The sequence below is a fragment of the Diceros bicornis genome, chromosome 10, assembly GCF_020826845.1.
Source record: "Diceros bicornis minor isolate mBicDic1 chromosome 10, mDicBic1.mat.cur, whole genome shotgun sequence".
Taxonomy (NCBI): Eukaryota; Metazoa; Chordata; class Mammalia; order Perissodactyla; family Rhinocerotidae; genus Diceros; species Diceros bicornis.
In genome coordinates, this window is record NC_080749.1 from 25,938,997 (window position 1) to 25,959,750 (window position 20,754).

Here is a 20,754-nt window from a genome sequence, read left to right on the forward strand (position 1 = left end):
TTCTGCTTGAGGAAGATTAGCCTTGAGCTAACATCTGTGCCAATCTTCCTCTTTTTTGTATATGGGGTGCTGCCACAGCATGGCTGACTAGTGGTGTAGGGTCCACACTGGGTATCTGAACCCACAAAACCTGGGCCACCATAGCAGAGCATGTCAAACTTAACCATTATGCCACGGGGCTGGCCCCTTCACTTGTGTTTTAAGTAAGGGGTCAGCAAGCTATGACTTGCAGACCAATTCTGGTCCACTATCTATTTTTGTAAATAAAGTTTTATTGGAACACAGTATAATCATTTGTAGACATATAGTCTATGGTTTGTTTGGGGCTAAAACAGTGGGGTTGGGTTGTTGCAATAGGCAAAATCTAAAATATTTACTTTACTATCTCACCCTGTACAGAAAAGATCTGCCAACCTTTGTTCTAAGATGTTCTAAATTATGATTCACAGAACATGCTATTCAAGTGCATACATATCAACAATAACAACATGCTGCGCTGAAAGATTCTGACAGCAGTTGGAATTCCATGCCAGGAAGATCATGGTAGTTTAAGTGTATGATTTTATGCACCAAAGGTATTTGTGGAAAGATTTGGGATGCAGATAATGATAAATTAATTTTCCTTAGGAAGCCCATATATACACAAATACCAACCTGGAAGTGGAATAAATTCTCTAACAAAACGTGAATGAATCTACTCATTATATTGCAAGAATATAATATCTAACTGCAAATTCAGTTGATGCTTCACATGAATAAGGGAACAAAGACTGACAGTTCAAATAGGCTCTGAAAGAAGCCAGCCACCAAGTATTAAGAGGAAAAAGGCAAAGTTTTATCCCATTGCTTATTTCTGTACTCTCATAAAAGCATAGACACCACTCAATTATTGAGAGGTGAATTAATTATTTTGCAGATTATCCATGCCCTTTGTCTCTTTTCTGTTTGTTTGTTTATTTTCTGCTGAATGTCTGAAGTTCTACCATTTCACTGATCATTAACCATAACTTGAGTATGAGGAAGCAGAATTTAAAGACTATGGAAATGAATTCACTCTTGCCCTTATTTTTCAGCTCTGTTAAAAGAGCAAGAAACAGGCTGAAGTTCTTCGTTAAAGTTATGTCTTTTTGTTACCTATTGACTTTAGTCATTAATCATATCTTTTTAAAAAACAAGAGATGTTACCCTGTTTAATGTCAAGGTGCATAATTATTGTCTTAATACAAAAGCTAAGTTTATCTAGGAATAAGTGTGGACCTACTACTATTTTTCTATGTAGCAAAGATGAGGATAATTGGTTTCTTTCTTCCTATTTTTATCAACCATTTTTTAATATTTCATTTTTAAAATTATAATTATCTGATTCCTTTTAATTTTCCTGATAATCACATTGCTAGAAACATTATAGGTTCTGAAAACAGGCTTTGTTATTAACTGATTCAAAAGCCTTGAGTTTTCTTTGCTCTTGACATAAAAGTTGTTTGTAGTATTAAGGTTAAAATGACCTTTAAAGAGTTATTTTGTCCTGGAAAACAAAAAGAGCTTTCCTATGGATAAAATCCATTAATAATTAACATCATTTTGATAACTCACTATTAACACTTCCTAAGGAAAATAAATCAATCTGTGAGAGAATAAAATTAAGCCAGACAACTTGTATCTCATTGAAAATAGATATAACACTTCTCTAAAACTAGATGGAGTTTGCTTTTAATTGTATTTTATCAGGAAACAATCAATATTTTCATTAAAAGAGAATAGTCAAAAAACATTAGGACAGAATATTATATGATTTTCCAGAGTTCATAATATAATTTGCTAATTCCCCCAGAATCAAAGTCAATATTTTATTCTCAATAAAATTCAGTGACTGATAAATAATAGCAGGTTTTTTGATTGTGTGTTTTAGTAAAAATGAATTGAAAATATGGTCAGAATATTCCCATGAGAGAAAAACAAAACAGATGACTGAGTCTGATTGTGTACAGCATTTATTGGTATCTTGTTTTCTATGTGGTTAGGGTTAAACTGTGCTACTAAAAACATGATGGTTCAGCTGAGATGGGGTAGGATATAAACTGGAAGTCAAAAGATGTTGGTCTTAATTTCCATTCTCTCCATGCTTAAATGTGTAACCTAAGTCTTCAGCTACAAATCAAGTTTTGATACCTGCACTGTTCTGAGTGGATTCAACCTCTCGAGGTAGGATATTTTCTCTTTTTGGTTGGCAGTACTGTTAGACTTTACTGGATTTTCCATAAAGAACTTGGCATAATCATTTGAATCCAAAATCTCTCCTGAGAATGTCTTTATGCATCAAAAGTCTCAGTCTCAACATCTCCCACGTAGACCATTATCAGCTCGTTCCAGGAAGCAGCATAATGTTTTTGCTACTGTTATATACATATAAGGATAATTTTGTCTAGCTGAGCCCTTTTCCTCATCTGCATGATAAAAGAACTGAACTAAACGATCTTCCAATTTTCCTCCAGATTCCTAAATTTTCTGAGTCACTGAGGTAAAACTTTTATGGCAGACAAACATATTCTTTGGGTGACTGAAGAAATTGTCTGTGTGGGAATGTCCACAGCTATTCCAATGAAAAAGTTCCAGAATTCATTTTATCAAGGAGAATTATGGAAGGGAAAGGAGAATAGAAACAAAAAGGAAACAGACTTCCTGTGATTTTCTAATGTAATGGCCCAGGTCCCTTCTAGTGCCCTTTGGGAAATTTCATTATAATGACCTGTAATAAATAGAAAAGGCTTTCTTTTCTCATCTTAAAGGGAAATTGAATATGCAGTTGAAAAAAAGGTAGTAATTATTTGGGGATCATATAAATGTTAATTCATAGAGAGGAAAAAAAGAGATTATACTCCATAGCTGCAGAGGCAGACAGCTAGATGTAGGAATAAGGAGCAGACAAGCTTTGTTTGAAACTCTAGCTGTGTAATTCTAGGCAAGTATCTTCACCTCTCTGAGTAATCCTTATTGTGGGATTAAATGGAATAAATGTAAAATGCATGGCTATTCATGGGTCGCCAACATATGTTAACTTCCTTTTCTCCCTCTATCTCATTACTAATGGAATCTCCTCATGGCACTTACTATTAAATAATAGATACAAAAAAGATTTAAACTTTTCCTATCTTTCTGGAACTTACTATCTATTGGGCAGAGAGGACTTCAAAAAGAAATAAACAATAATCAAAGATAAGGGAGACATCTTGACTTTTTATTTTGTTGAATCCTGGCCTGAAATACAAATATTTATTGGATAAATGAAAGTGATTACACTATATTAAGGAAATGTACATGACTAGATTAGTACACCTAGTCTTGTACATCATCATGAAAATAAACTCCAGGATCTAGGGGTAACGTGAGGAAACAGAAGAAGTTACTATATATATAAGACAAAACAAATAAGGGTTGGATTCTGAGAGTGTAATCAAATTTTGTGGTCAAGAAACAGACTTTTTCACTCAATAATTATTTCCTGAGCATTCACTGTGTATCAAACATTGTAGTTGACTACGAAACTACAAAAATAAGATAAGATTTTCTAGTTTCCTTTTTAAATCTTGGAACAAGAAAGTAGTGAGGCAAATGAATGAATGAATGAAGGAAGGAAGACAAAGCCCAAAAGGAAAGTGGAAGTTTCCAAAGCAGAAGGAAAGTAAAATAGTTAAAGCAGAAGAATATGAGCATGTATAAGCATGCATATTAACAATGTTATATATTTATCTGCCTAATGGATTTGAGAACTTGTTAAACATTATTCATAATAAACCAAAATTGAAGGTCAATACATACTTAATTTTTGTGGTATTTTTTGGTGTGGAAGATGGTCCCTGAGCTAACATCTCTTGCCAATCTTCCTCTTTTTGCATAAGGAAGATTGTCCTTGAGCTAACACCTGTGCCAGTCTTCATCTATTTTGTATATGGGACGCCACCACAGCACGAGTTGATGAGTAGTGTGTAGGTCTGTACCCGGGATCCCCGAGAACCCCGAACTGCCAAAGCGGAGCACGCAAACTTAACCGTTCGCCACCGGGCTGGCCCCAATACATACTTAATTGTAAATTTGCATTTAATTTGTATTTGAGACGTAAATAAGAAATCACATATGTTCCAGCATTCCAGCTCTTTCACTTTATGCAGCAGGCAGTAAATATTCCCTTTTCAGACAGACAAACAGAAGGCATTAAAGAACAATAACCATAAATCAGGGTCAGATGCCCCTTCAAAGTAAAGAAAAATCCAAATGTTTGAGGGATATTTAAGTGGCATTTAGGAGAAATTACAAAATTTAAGCAAAATCTATTCTAGAGAAAATCTGTTCTCTTCTCCATCAAGTCCATGCTGAAATTACTTTGCAAAAGTTTTTACAACAATTTCTGAATGAAAATTGACCTGGGGGAACAGCTGTCTAAAGATACTGAATAATTTTCATATGTTTACTTTAGAAATGCTTTATTCCTTGGAAGAAATATGGTTGAGACTATTCCCCAAAAGAGTGTAAGAATGAATGTTTATGTAATTCAAGTAAATTAAACCATCAACTATGCGATAAGATTAATTCTACATATTTGGTATTTTATAGATGTGACACATATCCAGAGTCTCTCTTTTTTTTTTTTTTAATATTCTAGCCAGAGAGTTAAAGACTTGTAAGAAAAGATGGAAGTCTCATTTTAACTTTATTCTTGATGTCCTTACAGGTAAAACCATCTTTTTACAAAACTTTTCAATATTTATTTCTTTTTTTTTGTGAGGAAGATCAGCCCTGAGCTAACGTCCATGCCAATCCTCTTCTCTTTTTTTTTGCTGAGGAAGACTGGCCCTGGGCTAACATCCATGCCCATCTTCCTCCACTTTATATGGGACGCCACCACAGCATGGCCTGACAAGCAGTGCATTGGTGTGCGTCCGGGATCAGAACCCGCGCCGCCAGCAGCGGAGCGCATGCACTTAACCGCTACGCCACAGGGCCGGCCCTCAATATTTAAATAAACAGCCAGGCCTGAGGCTCTAGAGGAAGTTCTCTCATACCAAATTCTTTGAGGGTCAAGCCCCACTTATCTTTCCACTCGGAAAAACTATTCACCCAGTAGCTTTACAAAAGGGTTACTGTAGAAATATGTACCAACCAAAGGATTCAGAACCAAAAAGAAACCAGAGCTAAATTAATGATACACAGGCACTGAAACAAAGGAAGGAATCAATGTGCTGTGGTTTGTCTTTCTATTGCACTTTTGTTTGTAGTCTGTGTGTGTCTGTGTGCGTGTTTGTGCACACACACACAACAGTGACTCTGTGAAAACATGGTGATTTCTAAAGATATTGTGTCTTTTTTGCCTGGTAAGGGAGTTTGGAAGTGAGAGGAAAAACAGCACACACCAACGGGAAAGAAGATGAGTATATATTAACCTAGGAGGGAACTCCCATTAACACTTTTCCCATATATTAATCATATTGATGATGAGAAAAATGATCATCACTACAGAAATTCTTTTTTGAAATTGGTTTGAGAGAGAATATGAATTGAAATTAAATTCAGGAATTTTCTGAAATGGTGATTATATACAGAATGTTCCATTTCCTGGTCTCTCCTGCTCCTTTACTGTTAAAAGTTAATTCAAGAGTACTTCTGCCTTTTTGAAAACAATTTGAGTTGAGAGAAACTGCACCATATGCTCTGTTTACCCAGGCAGTGTAAAGCAAAGTGCCGAGCAATTATATGGTGGATTTGATCAGTTTTGACAGCCAGTCTTGAAACTCAAGCCAGAATCCCCTGCTCTTTCTTCCGCAGCAGGTTTTGGGACTCAACTATATGATTAATTGCATCACATTTCTACTTTACCTTGGCAATGGCCTCCCAAATCCTGCATGTGCAAAATGACTTTCCTGATCAGTTTTAACCATTCTACATGTCATAGTTATTTTACAATTTTCATATCAGAATTTAGAATCAAAATAATGATGGATAAAATATTTAAATATCTTTTGAAATACTCTGGATTATCTTGCACCAAAGTCATCCTAGAATGTTACCTTTCCTCAATTCCTGTGACTTGTACTCACCAAGTAGAGTATTTGATTAGGGAATCCTAATATGATTTATAATCTGGTAAATATAAATTAGTTCAGGAAGCTCTCCTCATGCTTTGCTTGAAACATGTCCAATAATCATGTAAATTATCTGGATCATTTCCTTAGTGTATTACCATAATCATATAGAAAATGCATGGCATTCACATTGATAGTATATCCTTTACAGTAATATATTAGTTAAATTGAAGTGCTCTAAAGATGAAGGCCATTAACGTTAAACAGCCACTGATTCTATAATAATCCAAACATGAAAAACCATCTAGAAAGCCTAGAAGGGAAAGTGCCACTCACTTTGGATACTCATGAGACTAAAGCAGTCCCTCCAAAACTTCTTAACGTGCAATGATCATTTTAACTTAAAGATGAATACACATAGAAGAGACGGATGGGATCTCACTTCTGAGATGAAAGTAAATTAACTTTGGGGTAATTTATCTTTCACAGCATATTATGGGGCAGTGCCAGCAGGCCACAGATGTACACCTCATGAGGAGCCTAAAAAGACATCTGTGAGGTGGGGGAAAATGCAGTTTATATTCAAAGTGTAATTTAGTAACGAAATGTCAACCATACCCCAGATGACTATTTCAAATATACAAAGAAAAAAAAGAAAAATATTTTTTGTACACTTTTTCTTTTTCCATGACAGATTGATGATGAGCAAAAAGTTCTAGTTCATATATATAGTGGATCAACTAAATCGCGAGAGAAAAGGACACAAGAATGAAATAAAGAGAAGAGAGAGATGACTTGAACTTACCGAATAATGGAGAATAAGAGACAGATAATATTAAATAACAGCTTTCTCTATAATTCATTCCTCTCTTGATTTTGAAGCAAAATTGAATTCAAATATGCTCATGTTAAATCTTATAAGACATTGTCACAAAAAATTTCTTAGTCATTTTTTGTTTCATTATGGCTTCTATTACGTCCACTGCCAGGGAAAGACATGAATCATGTCAAGACCACTGGCTATGAGGAGCTGTATCTCATTGCCTCGTGGCTCATAACTGATTGTTTAGCCATATTTGCCTCATCGCTATGACTCTTGTAATCCAGGTCATGCAGGTAAAATCAAAATCAAACAATATGTCTTTTAATGAATCACTTAGGGAATTCACAAAAAACTAGGGTTATCCTTTGAAGAACCTAGTATGTGCAGATAATTTCTCTAATTGCCACTGTTCCCAGTATTTAACAGTTGGGGGTGGGGGTGGGGTGGAGAGAAAGACAAATGGAATCCATGTCAGAGAAAATACTTTTGAAACTATTTTATAGGTTGTCAAATATTTGTAGAAGAAAAACATGTCTCCTTGAAAAACACTTTGAAAATGATTCTTTTCTTATGATCACACAGTCCGTGGTTCCCCCCACCCCACCACATTAAACAAATCACTTTATTGTCTGTTTGCACGCCAGATTTTAAAAACTATACAGGGACCGTGTTATTTCATCCTTTTATCTATCCTTTAGTCCAACCACAGTGCCAGGCACAGGAAAAGTCCTCAATAAATATTTCTGGAACAGATGAAAGAATGAAAACGAAAGTATTTCAATTTCTTAATCAGATAGAAAACTTCTACTTAAAAATGTTACTGATTATATGAATGTTTGACAGTCTAATGATTTTTTCTGTGATATTTCTAACATAATTTCTAATTTATTAACATGCCCTGTGGCTGATCAAATTTTGCAAAGTAACCCGTGCAAAGGACAGGGTCAGGCTGTCCATGGATGTGCTGAGAGCCGTGGTCATGATCTCCTTCCTTTCTTAGTTTATATTCCAGAAAGTCAATGAGTTGGAATATATAACCATTTAATAGGGGATTATTTCAAACATTAAGGAAACGATTTTGGTGAGGAAATACAAGGAAAATTATGCCTTTCTTGTTCTTTTTTTTTTTTTTCCTTTTGGGGTGGATTTCGGGTTTGGCAATATAGAAGTTGAAGAAAATTAAAGGAGTAGTAAGTAAAGCAACTAATGAAAGTAAAGCATCTAACAAAAGTAGGAAGCAAAGACCACAGAAGAAAGTGTCAATGTATGAGGAGGTATTAAGGTGAGAAACAAGAGAAAGGAAAGGAAATAGTGAAAGTAAAGAGATCAGCAAATTATTTTCCACAGTTCCACATATAATTTTTTATCTGAGGAGCAATTTATTTTTTATATAATATTCACTCTGAAATACTCCAAATATTATATATTAATCTAAAATATTTCATTAATTCACAAAATTACTAACCTTCTTTGGTACAATTGATTTGGGTTTCATCACTGAAGTCTCCACAATCATTGTCCCCATCACAGGCCCAATGGCCCGGGATACATCTGCCACTGGAACATCTGAACTGATTATCAAAGCAAGAGTGAACACAGCCAACCTCATCGCTCCCATCCCCACAGTCGTCATCTGCAAAGAAGCATCAACATCAAGGTAGTGAAAAGTGATCCAGGGAGAAACTTTTTTTTTTTAAGTGAAATATCTAACATTTCTTTCTGGTATACAGAGTTTTCTTTTGTTATTGAAAAAGGAATGATAAATCAACAATCAGCATTTCCCGTGAACAGTGGGAGAATTATTTTCACTTTTATATTGTTTCACTTCTGATTTAATATCAACTACTAAACTAAGAGAAAAAAATCCTTGACTTGGATGTTGAAGCTTAATTTCTATTTGACTCAGAAATGACTAATTATTGACTCACTATATCTATGCAGCATGAAATAATTATGAAGTGGGAGGACGATGGTAATTGTAGGAATTTCATGAAATGATACAGCTAGTAATATAATTATTATGTAAAATTATTATTTAGACCTACAATCTCCATGCCTCAGAGTTTAAAACTATATTTTCATTTCAGTCTCTTCCTCTCCATTCTCCAACATGAAGGCCCAGTGTGTACCCTTCCCCCACTGGCTCTTACGTATGTATTTATCCTGGGAAATTGTTGTATACCCTCATTAGCAATGATTTTTGTTCTTTATCAACAACTCTTGCAGGAGGGAAGGGAGAGGAATGTGACGTGAATATAGATTAAACTCAAATCAATGGCTGAGAATGCATTGATTTATATATAACTCATTTACCTGTATTTGGCATAATTTAGCATAATGATACAATTGAGTATAAGAAAAAACATCATTTGTACATAAAAAGTAAGGTGACAGAATTGAGACCATCTGGATAATTCCATAATAATTTATAAACTACTCCATCCTGAGGTTATAGAGCATTTTTCATAAACACTTTGGGGAACCTGAATTGTCCAGGTCATTTCCTCAATTGTCCCCTTTACTTTATGCTTTTAGACTTAGACTATGTACAGCATATCTGAAAACACATCCCCATCATAGCCCCATGAGACAGATATTGAGCTCCATTATCCTTAACGCTAATCCTCACTGATGTGCCAGCTGCCCTCTCATCACTTGTCTTAGCCATTTTGCTTGACTCTGCAAGCTTCTCTTACAAACTACCTCTGAAGGAGGTGACGCAGCACAGCCAGCCAGGCCCCCAATCAAATCAGTGCAGTACAGTGAACATTTGGTACTTGCCAGAGTCACAGTGCCATTTGCTGCTAATGCATCTTCCGCTTTTGCATATAAATTGAGTTAGTGGCTCACAAGTTGGGAATTCTGTGAAAGATATAGAAACATCCAATTGGAAAGATGTTATTGACTGTGCTTGACTTAATTTGCATCTCATTTGCTAATATGATCAGAATTCCACCTCTATCCTCCACAAAAGGCACAGAGGAAACATTAGATAAACAAACATAGTGACAGTAACTTCTTGAGGGCACAGGATACACATACTTTTAATATCTTTTAAATGAGTACTTTCCAGGGACTGAAAGCCAAGGAGAATCATTTGATGAAGGATTGTTTGGATTCATTATACCGCAAGAAAAATGAATAGATGTCAACTCCCTGCACCAAGACACTCAACCTCTTCTCAGTGAATAATGGCTGGATGGGGCTCTACACTTCAGTGCTGCAAAATAATGTGCATGTGCTTCAAAGGAGAAAGGGCTTTCCTGACTAGAGAGCCAAAGCAGGAAAGTTAGATCTAACTTTGCCTCTGAGGGATGTCAGCATCACAATGAAAGTGAAAAAAATAAAAACAAAAACAAAAAGCCAAACAAACCCAAGTCAATAAAATCAGTTTAGTTGCTGTCATGAAATTACAAAGATTTTGAAAGTGTGAATTCTGAGTTTTAAAAAAAAAAAACTAAACCACAAAAAATCCCTGAAAATCAACAACAGCAAAGAATTAGATTTTAAAGGAAATTTTACTCAACTAAATCAAAAGGCAAAACTGTAGTTCAGTTTAGATAACTGAACTACAACAAAATACAACATAGAATTAACATAGAAAAAGATTCTAAAAAGAGATAACTAGCTAATTCAAAGGATTAGTAAATTCAGCAGACAACATTGTGACAATAAGATCAAGTAATCAAGACAGAGTGCAAGAAAAAAAGAAAAAGAGAAAAAGGCAGTACTAATCAGAGATAAATATAATTGCCAAATAGTTCATCTAAGGAATTCACAGCACCTTACTAATAGTTCCCAGAAGAAAGTTTTATTCTTTCTCTTTCACATATGGTGAAAGTAATTCACCTAGAGTTTACAGGATTTGCTCAATATCAAACCATTTGGCTCCCAGGACAATATTCATGGAACCATAAATCCTCACACACAATAGCTCATTTGATAGACATTAAAAAATAGAAAAAGAGAGAAGAAAACAAAAATATCCATCAGTTCATTGACATAAAGACAGAAGAAATTGACAGACTGAGATAAATCTGTGGCCCCTGTTCTTTAATACTGTTCCTATGACAACTGAAACCAAAGACATTTTTTGGCAAATATTTGTTTTTCTCCTTAAGACAACTGGGAATCATAGCCTATATTTGATGGAAGAGAGACCATAAATATTTTCAAATTGTAGTCTGCAGGTTGTCTCAGGGCTACCAAGGTGGCTGTGTAGGCCGAACTTTGGCTGCTCAAACTCCTTCAGCCAAATCTATTCACCTCTTATATATCTACACAATTATTTATCTATTTATAGTTTTAATTTTGGAGTTTTGAGTACTATTTTATTTGGAGAAAAATATATGCATAATAGCAATATATTTCTTTGCTTAAAAAAAAAAGAAAACTACTGATTATATCCAATCATTTTAGCCTTAAGAAAACTGAAACTTAGAAAAGTTAGACTTGCCTAAGGTTATATGTACCTCCTTAATGAAAAACAGGTCTTTAGAATTCAATTCATCAAACTCTCCATTCATCACTCTTTCTGGCACATTCTACTGCAAATTTCCTATCTCAATTTCACTTACCAGCCATGAACGCACCTAAACTGTTATTTTACTCTACCCATATTTTTAGTGTACATTAAACTTAAAGGCTAAATGTTTCTCACAAATTGTTTCATTATGTATAGTAGAACTTCCTTGTGTTTATTAGAAATACTTCCACTATTTTAGTATTTGGTTGACGAATTTTTGTCCATATCAGGTACTATTTCATAATTATACAATGTTGGAAATTTTCATCATTTAGAGTTTTTGACCTTATGTTTAAGTTCTATAACACTATCAATTATTAATTTATTTTTATAGGGGAGATCATACCAAGATTCACCTGATCATTTTTGTCACAATTTTTTAGGCCTATTCTTGATCATTTCTTTTTAAGAGTTAAGGACTTTACAAAGTACTCCAGGTAGTGGTTCCCTTCAAAATTAGGTTACTGAGCCTTTTCTTAGTACTTTAAGCAATGAAGCACATTGGTGATTGTATCTTCAGGAAATAAGAATTTTAAATGACATTGCTATAACTCCCATAGAATAGTTTGTATTTTTCTCTTAAAAATTATGACATTTTTAAGTTAAAAGTCTATACTAACACACAGTTTTTGGCAAACCATGAGAAGCTAGAATTAATAGTAAAATGCAAGCAAATTAATTTTGCATGATAGTGTCAAAGACATATCTTGCATATAATCCCAAAATAATATTTTAAATTAAAATTGGAGGCTAAAATATTCATCCTCACTCTTAAAATGGTGAAACAATGAATTCTCCCTAGTGTGTAGCTGAGTTGGAGAAAGACAGCCAGCCAGGGTGACCAGCAGTGAAATCCAGTGTAGAGACCACAAGTGATAGCCATCTTTAATAGTGGTAACTTATCCAAATAACAACGTAAGTTGATATTATTTCATAAATAATATGTAGGGAAAGTGGTGGCCTCATACCAGATGTGGTTGATATGGCATTCTTGATTACCTGTCTCTTTACTTCTTTTTTTTGGGGGGGGAGGTGAGGAAGACTAGCCCTGAGCTCATATCTGCTGCCAATCCTCTTCCTTTTTGCTGAGGAAGATTGTCCCTGGGCTAACATCTGTGCCCCTGTTCCTCTATTTTATGTGTGATGCCTGCCACAGAATGGCTTGATAAGCAGTGCACAGGTCCATGCCCAGGACCCAAACCTATGAACCCTTGGCTGCTAAAGCAGAGCACGTGAACTTAACCATTATGCCACCAGGCCGTCCCCTGCCTCTTTACTTCTTAAAAGGCAAGTTCTTTGTGCATGTTTACCTTTGAGTATATCCATAAGAAGTATTGGCATTTGAATGAGAATTATTCTAAAAGTGAACAATTCTATATTAAATTTCATGATTACCAAAGCCATCTCTTGAAATATAAATCTGAGAATAAATTTAACTTTTTAAAACCAAAAAAATTTGATCAGAGTCTAAATATGACTCAAAGACAGAAGTAAAAAGGAAGCAATCACTGATATGTAGAGTTAAAAGACTATATCAAAAGCCATTCATGCAGCAACCCTACAAACACTTTGACATATAAGGGGAAGTACTCAAAAGAAAAGTGAAAATGCCCAAGGCATAATTTAATTAATATTTCTAAGAAAGTTTTCTTTTGTTACCTGACAAAATAATAAAACTAATGTTTATTTTTCAAGAATCAACATGAATGTTGTCAAAAATATGTTTTCTTCCTTAGACAAATAAGTATTTAATGTATAGGAGATGTACAGTAGACATGAATAGGGACTTTAAACAAAGTATCAATGTAAGTTGTTAAAATGAGTAAACAACTAAATGCAGACACTAAGATATGATGAGATCTAATTTTTAAAAATAACATTACATCTTTTTTACACATATAATAGATTAATTCACATTTTTAAATCTCTCTTCCATAAACTAAGGAGCATATTAACCAACATAACAAGCTTTACTAGGAAAAAATAAATCACCCCAAGCATTTGAAAACTTCTGAAATTTGGTGATACTTCACTGGTTGGGAAATTTTCCGTGTGACTTTTAAGATTCTTTCTCTCTCTTAGATTCTAAATCTAAACATCAGTCAAAAACAAATCTGGAAATTATCTCCCAAAAGATAAAAACTTTCAAAATGAATAAAATAATCTAAAATCCAGTGTATCATTTTTAATCTCTAAGAAAATGAAAGTCATACCTTCTGCCCACAGTGAATACAACATATATACACGCATATAATGTGTATGTGTTCTTAAACCATTGCATCTCATTTCTGATTTATTTTTGACATAATATTTAGTTACATCATTTCTCTTGGCAACCTTGTTGTCTGACTTAAGTTTATAGGACCAAAAGCAAATTATATATATAAAAAGTTGGGAACTAGAAGAAAGCATAGGACAAATCGCTAAAAAGAACAAAGGCATTAACTGAATGGAATAAAGTTATTAATGTTTCACTCCTGTTTCCTTGTCAAAGCAGTGTGACCTTGGGTAAATCACACAGCCTCTCTAGTCACAGACTTTGGTTTGTAATAACATTTCTCAAGTCCTTTAAGTTCTAAAGATCAAGAAGTCAGAAGAAACATCATCTAGAAATGCACAACACACTGAAAGCACTTAATATAACAAAAAACAAGGTTCATCGCCTTAATAACTCCTGGGATTATCACAGCATTCAAACAAAGTATGATAAGTGAATTTCAAAACAATGGAAGAACTAATAAAAAAATGTTAAAATTATCTTTGGCTTTTCTCTGATTAATAATGCAGTCAAATGTGCAATACATTTTAGAAGGAGTTCCATCAAAAAATTTGAATATAATATAGGACCCCCATATTTACTAATGTTACAAAATACTATATCCATAACTCCTTAGTATTCTGTCACCAGTATCTGATGGTGATAGAGGAATGAGGTCTAATGTCAATGTATTTTTTTCACCTAAAAAACAAAACAAAAGCTTCTTAAAATAAATTTAACTTTTTCCCTGTCTTTTCATATTAGCATTAATTTAAAAGTTGAAAATAGTATCTGAATATTTCAGTTTGTTTCTGAATACTTGTTCTGTTAAAATACCATTATGAACTCTCTTATTTGACAAAGAATTAAACATTACACATAATCTTTTCTTTGTTGACTTTGCATAAATATCCTTTGACTTTGGATCTTCCTTGAGACACAAACTGCAGGACACTTGGAAAGATAACCTGATTAACTCTGAAAAAAAGAAAAATTATGAACCAAAGTGACTTACATTTTATCCCATTGCAATTACAGCAAGGAAGAGAAAACCATAATTTATTTCTGTAGTTACTTCAACCTCATAGAATATTTAATATGGATTAATGGACTGTTAAAAAATCTTCTATTGTTGCAGGTAGTATACTCAATTTATCTATTATATCTTTCACTTAAAATTTATTGCCAGGTTATATGTATGCTATTATGTAAATAGTAACAATTTTCTCTCTCTCTCAAGGGTAATCATGGTTGGTATGGTACTTATATTTATCCGGTACACAGAGCTTAGAGGAATGCTTCGCAGTGAGGTAGATTTCAGATCCAATTTGTGTTTCTTTCCTGTCTCTAACCCAGGAATTTTCCTACTTATTCCTCCTCCTTGGCCCCAAAATAAATATTTCTAAGTAATTTATTATTGAAGTCTCAAAATAGCATTATCATAGGTTTGTTTGAGAGCATATAGTCTACATCCTATAAATATGAATTTCATCTTCATGATTAAGTATTAGAAAACTTGTAGAAGATTCAAGTTAAAATAAATGACAAGGTAAGAATATTATAGGACTCCAGGGTTACGAAAGTGTTATCTAATCTGGAGGTAGACAGTAACACTGACATTACATATTATTATTTATTATGAGGTACTAGGCTAGCCATATATATACATTGCCTCTACTCACAACAGCCCTGCAGTTGTCATTGCTAATCCCAATTTGCAGAAGAAAACAGCATAACTTGCCTGAGGATACGTTGCATAACCAGCAAGTGTCAGGGTAAAATCTGAATACTGATTCCAAAAGACATTATTTTTTCACTATACCATGCTGATCATACCAACACCATTAAAAAAATTATATCATAGTAAAATTTGGGGAAAGATAAAAAATTTAATTCTTCTTTCTGTGGTGTATGTCTTCCATATAAACTATAATTCTGATTTAAACTACTTTAATATATATAATTAAGTATATTTATGAAAAACAGTGCTTTTTAAAATTATACAGATTATAGGACTATATATTCTGAGAAAATATATAATATTTCTAGATACTGACACTATTTGTTGCTCCTGATAATTTGTACTTATATAGGACAGACTTCAAAAGATCCAATAGAGTAAATACACTTTGGAGAAAATCATAAGAGAACAGTGTACCACAGATTGTCTTCATTTTGATGCTCTTTCATTGTTGTTACATAAAAACCTCATTTTATACGTCACACATAATGTCATGTATAAAGAACATAGGCTTCATAGGCAGGCAAACCTGAGTTCAAATCCCGGCTTTGTCACTAATTAATGTGTGTCCCTGGACAGTCGTTTAACATCTCTGACTCCAGGTTCCTACTCTGTAAAATAGAGTGGCAAACTACTTCAGGAGTTTTATTCATTCAAAACATTTTATTGAGAACTTTTATAACAGATAGAGTTCTATGCCCTAAAGATACATCTCCTACAATAAATGAATGAATGGAATAGTGCTAGGCACTGGAAATACGTTTGGCATTCGCTTTTCTCAGAGTGCTTACAATCTAGTAGGAAAAACATTTGTAATATAAATAAACAAGTGACTTGAATAAATCTCTGAAAATGCTATGATTTATGCAGTAGAAGGTGTTATTGCAATATGCAACAGAAGCATCTAAACTAATCTTAGATATTGTGCCCTAGAGGAAGCGATATATAAGCTGATATCAATGATACATTCAAATAAATCAGATAAACAGGAGGAAAAGGAGTGCTTCTAGAATATTCCAGAAAGGTGGCATTCCAAAGGCCCAGAAATCAGAGTCAATAAAATGTTTGAGAAATTGTAAGAATTTCAGAATGGCTGCAATAGGGTGTAAGATAGAAGTAGTGAAATTTTAGGAGCTATAAATGGGCTTGAGAAACAGATTCGGAAATGATCATTATTGGTATAACAAAGCCTTGGAAATCAAAAAGAATGCCCAGGTAGTGTATATAGAATGAGACTAATAGAAGAGCTAGGAAAAAATATTGACTAGTTCAGCCAATATGGCAGACAAATGAGAAATGCTAAAGTAACAACCAAACATTTTAATATGTAGGTGAATGTGTAAGAAAATAACATAAATTTTCAGAGTCCAGAAATGAAAACTAGACTAGTTAGTGAACTATAACTACTGTGTGTGTGCATGTGTGTGTGTGTAATTTTGCCTAAAAGGGCGGTAGAAAAATACTGGATCTGTAATGTAGATGTTGGGGTTTTAATGTCAACATTGGACAGGTGACAGTTCTTTAGTTCCACACAAGGTGTGAATCCCAGCATAGACCCAAGACCCTCAGAGGCTAAACCCTCAGTGGAAGGATGGATGAGATAACATCCCCTCCCAGCACAAAGAGATGTCTCAACCTGGTCTATAAGTGAAAAAATGCATATGGTCTCCCCAGAAAATTTGTAATCATGAGACTGTATCACAAGTTCTATTTTCCATAGTTCAGGGAATCTCAAGTTAAAAAAAATCAAGGTGAAAATTAATTCACGGCATATAGTATTTGAGAGGATTGGTGCTCAGGGAAACTGTGACCCTAAGAAGCCCTCAGAAGGCTTCCACAGGGCCAAAAAACAGAAGATGGGCTGAAAATTCAAAATTACAAAAAATAAAAATCGAAAAGGCAAAAGAAAAAAAATCTGGTAAGTGAAATTCAGCAGACCTAACAAATGGCAGAATTAGATCCACAAGATCTTTAGATATTTAAAAAAATATTGATGGAGACTATAGCTTGAAATATGATAAGCACAAAAAATAGGGAAGTCAAATTTATTTAAAAGATAAAGCAAAAATAAAAACCATGTAAAAAGACATTCTGAGAAAAAAAAAGGCAGACTTGAAAAGGAACCAAATAGGATATTTAGAAACAAAAACCAGAGTTTTGGAATTACAAACTGCGTGGACTAATTAAATTACAAATTAGTACATTTGAAGAAAGAATTACTAAACTGGAAGAAACTGAAAGATAGATCTGAAGAAATCTCCATGGTTGCAGTTCAAAGATTAAAAATAATGCAGAAGGGATTAAGAATCATGGAGGATAGACTAAAACAATCAAACATTAACAGTTCCCAAAGCACGTAATAGAGAAAATGGGGATAGGCAATATTCAAAAAGGTATTTTCTTAGAATTTCCCAGAATTTATGAGAGATGTGATTTTAGATTCAGGAATCACAATCTATCTTGAGATAACTAAAAATAAATTAACATATAGAAGCACTGTAGTGAAACATTAGAATGCCAAGAAAAAATTTATAAAACCTAAATTAACTTGTAAATACTTTACAATATTGAATCAGGTGCAAAAACTCTACTTTCTTTTCCCTCAAAAAAAAAAAGGGGGAAATGAGAACTTTTTAGAAAGCAATTTACTCTCTCTCCCAAAGAAAATAATGAAAGAATATTTGAGGGTTAGGCAGAGACAGAGAAGTCAGAAAAATGTAGGAGGGAAAGCAAGAAATATCTTGTCCCTGAAGACAAGAGGAGAAAGTGTTTCAAGGAGAAAGACAGCAGTGATGAAGACTGTTCAGGTAACATTTGATATAAACTGAAGTGCACTACCCAGATTAAAAAAAAGAAGAAGAATTCCTTGTTGAGCTTGGCAAAGACAGTTTTCATGGAATGATTTGGGGAGGACACAAACTTCCATTCTATAGTAGACTGAGTGGACGATGGATACATAAATTTTAGCAACTTTTCTAATACATTTGACTGTGAGGAAAGTAAGAATTACTATGATAGCTGATGACAGATATAGGATCAAAGGAGAGCTAAGTAGTTACATTGGTGGTAATCGTTTTTTTGTTTTGTTTTGTTTTGGTGAGGAAGATTCTCCCTAAGCTAACATCTGTTGGCAATCTTCCTGTTGTTTTTTTGCTTAAGGAAGACCAGCCCTGAGCTAACATCCATGCCAATCTTCCTCTATTTTGTAGTGGGATGCCTCCACAGCATGGCTGATGAGTGGAGTATGTCCAAGCCCAGGATCCGAACCTGTCAATCCAGGCTGCCACAGCGGAGTATGTAGAACTTTAACCACTTGGCCATGGGGCCGGCCCCTATGGTAATCTTTTTTAAGAGGGTGAAAGTTGAGCATACGTAAGTACTGATGGGGAGAAACCAGTGAGTGAGACTAAAAATATAGGAGAGAGAAAAGTTGCATTTTATGTTTTTACACATTTTAGGGCAGTAGAAAAATTTTCAGAGAACGGATTCATATCTAACAGTAATAGGTATCCCTGGTAATTAAAATAATTACTACTAAAATAAATGTACATTCAATTCAAACCTAAGGTTAATAATGAAACAATGAATTTAGATTTTTCATTTCAAGAAATGATTAAGGTAATAACTTCAGTAAATTAGAAATGCCCAATGAAATGTGGCAGACGAAATAAACAACAATTAATTGGTTTATAGTTTATATCAAAACCCAAAATTTTTCTATGTATTTTAAGACTACATTTCAGGAAATTTTGGTCTTCTTTTGTGTACATAGAATACTACATCCTCCAAGAGAAAAAGAATAAAACAGATTTTATTTTAAAATGTCAACCTTTTAAAATTAGAGAAATATTAAAAACTACATGTTATGCAGCACTTTGTTATATTTTTCTCATTCTAATTCATACTGTAGGATTAGTAAGCTTAGCACTGTGTAAGCACAAGGAATAGACTCTTCAGTGCTATGAAATAGAAGTCAGGTTACCTGGGATACTTTTTTTTCCTGTTTCATAAAATTTAGCACATTATTAATAACAATAATTTTTATCAAATTGCTTATACAAGATGACTTTTTAGTGCAAACAATATGCTTTTGGATTCCTTGTTCCTAGCTCTATGGTTGGTTGATGCCCATTCACAATTCTGATATCTTGACTCCACTAGACTACCCAGACAACTGCCTTTTCTTTTATATACAAAGAAAGCAAAGCACTCAGGGGAAAGAGAAGCAAGTGACACTCCAAACAGATGATACTTACTTTGATATCTCCAAAAATAGATGACTTTGATTATTATATCAGTACTGGTTCAAGATATGCTTATGATGATAAACAGTTTTTAAGGGCTCATTCCTGTTTATTCTAGTTACAGACTTTCTCCTTACACACACAGAAACAATATAAAAGTCACCAGGCAATCAGATTGTCATTGAGCCTCACACAGCCAGACCCTGATTGCAAATGAGATATCACAGGGTCAAGTGTAAAATATCAAACATAACTAGAACTAGAATACTTTTATAAATGTTTCCTGACATAGAAAACATAAAAACTAAATAGACAGAAGGAAGAAAAAGAAGAGTGTACTCAGTGGGAAGAGTTCCCATTCCCATGGAAATTTCAGGGGTTAAACCCAGGGGTAAAGCAGTGGCAACTAAACCCAGTCATGCCTTTTGGCTTGTACATGTACACTAGTGTACACTGATAGTAATCAGGTATGTTGTCCTGACTTGTTAGTTCTCATCACTAAAAGAAAGTATTAGTCCGAGATCCAAATGTTTTATTGCATCCAACAGTATAATTATTTATTTTGAAATTATATACATCTATTGCTATTGCTAATATTCTAATATCTATTTTAAACTTTTAGCAATGTTATTAATTGTAAATTATTTTAAATTCATATTTTATATAAATTCAGATGATATATAAATTCGTATTTTATATTTCAAATTTAGATTAGCATTGATGTTAACCTAGTCATGGAATTAAGGAAAAAGGAGAGAATAATACTACTAACTAACCGATGGGAGAGTGGTACAATTAACTACCCCAACACTGTATTTGGTGTTATATGTGGTTCCTATTTAACTCCCATGACAACACTATGAGGTAGTTTTTACTATTGCCATTTTATATACCAAAAAAATGCATTTTGGAGAGATTAGCTTTTATTTTTTAAGTTATCCTTAAACAAACAAAACACAAATAAGGATACAGAGGATATTAAAAAGAAGTTAATAAGCTTGATCAATATCATCTGTCCATTTTTCAATCTATCAGTCTATCCATCTATTTGTCAAAAGAAATTTAAAGCAATCAAATAAAAAATACACAT

The 20,754-nt window shown here is 33.7% G+C and overlaps 1 protein-coding gene across 1 annotated transcript in view; it reads right to left on the reverse strand.

Annotated features, from left to right (window-relative positions):
• The window catches only part of LRP1B (LDL receptor related protein 1B), a 1,024,768-nt gene that overhangs the window by 688,301 nt on the left and 315,713 nt on the right, over window positions 1-20,754 (reverse strand). Inside the window, exons 16-17 of the mRNA XM_058548897.1 lie at window positions 9,679-9,759; window positions 8,363-8,530 (exon numbers count right to left, since the gene is read on the reverse strand). Coding sequence (XP_058404880.1) covers window positions 8,363-8,530; window positions 9,679-9,759 — 249 coding nt within the window. The remainder of the gene's footprint in view (window positions 1-8,362; window positions 8,531-9,678; window positions 9,760-20,754) is intronic.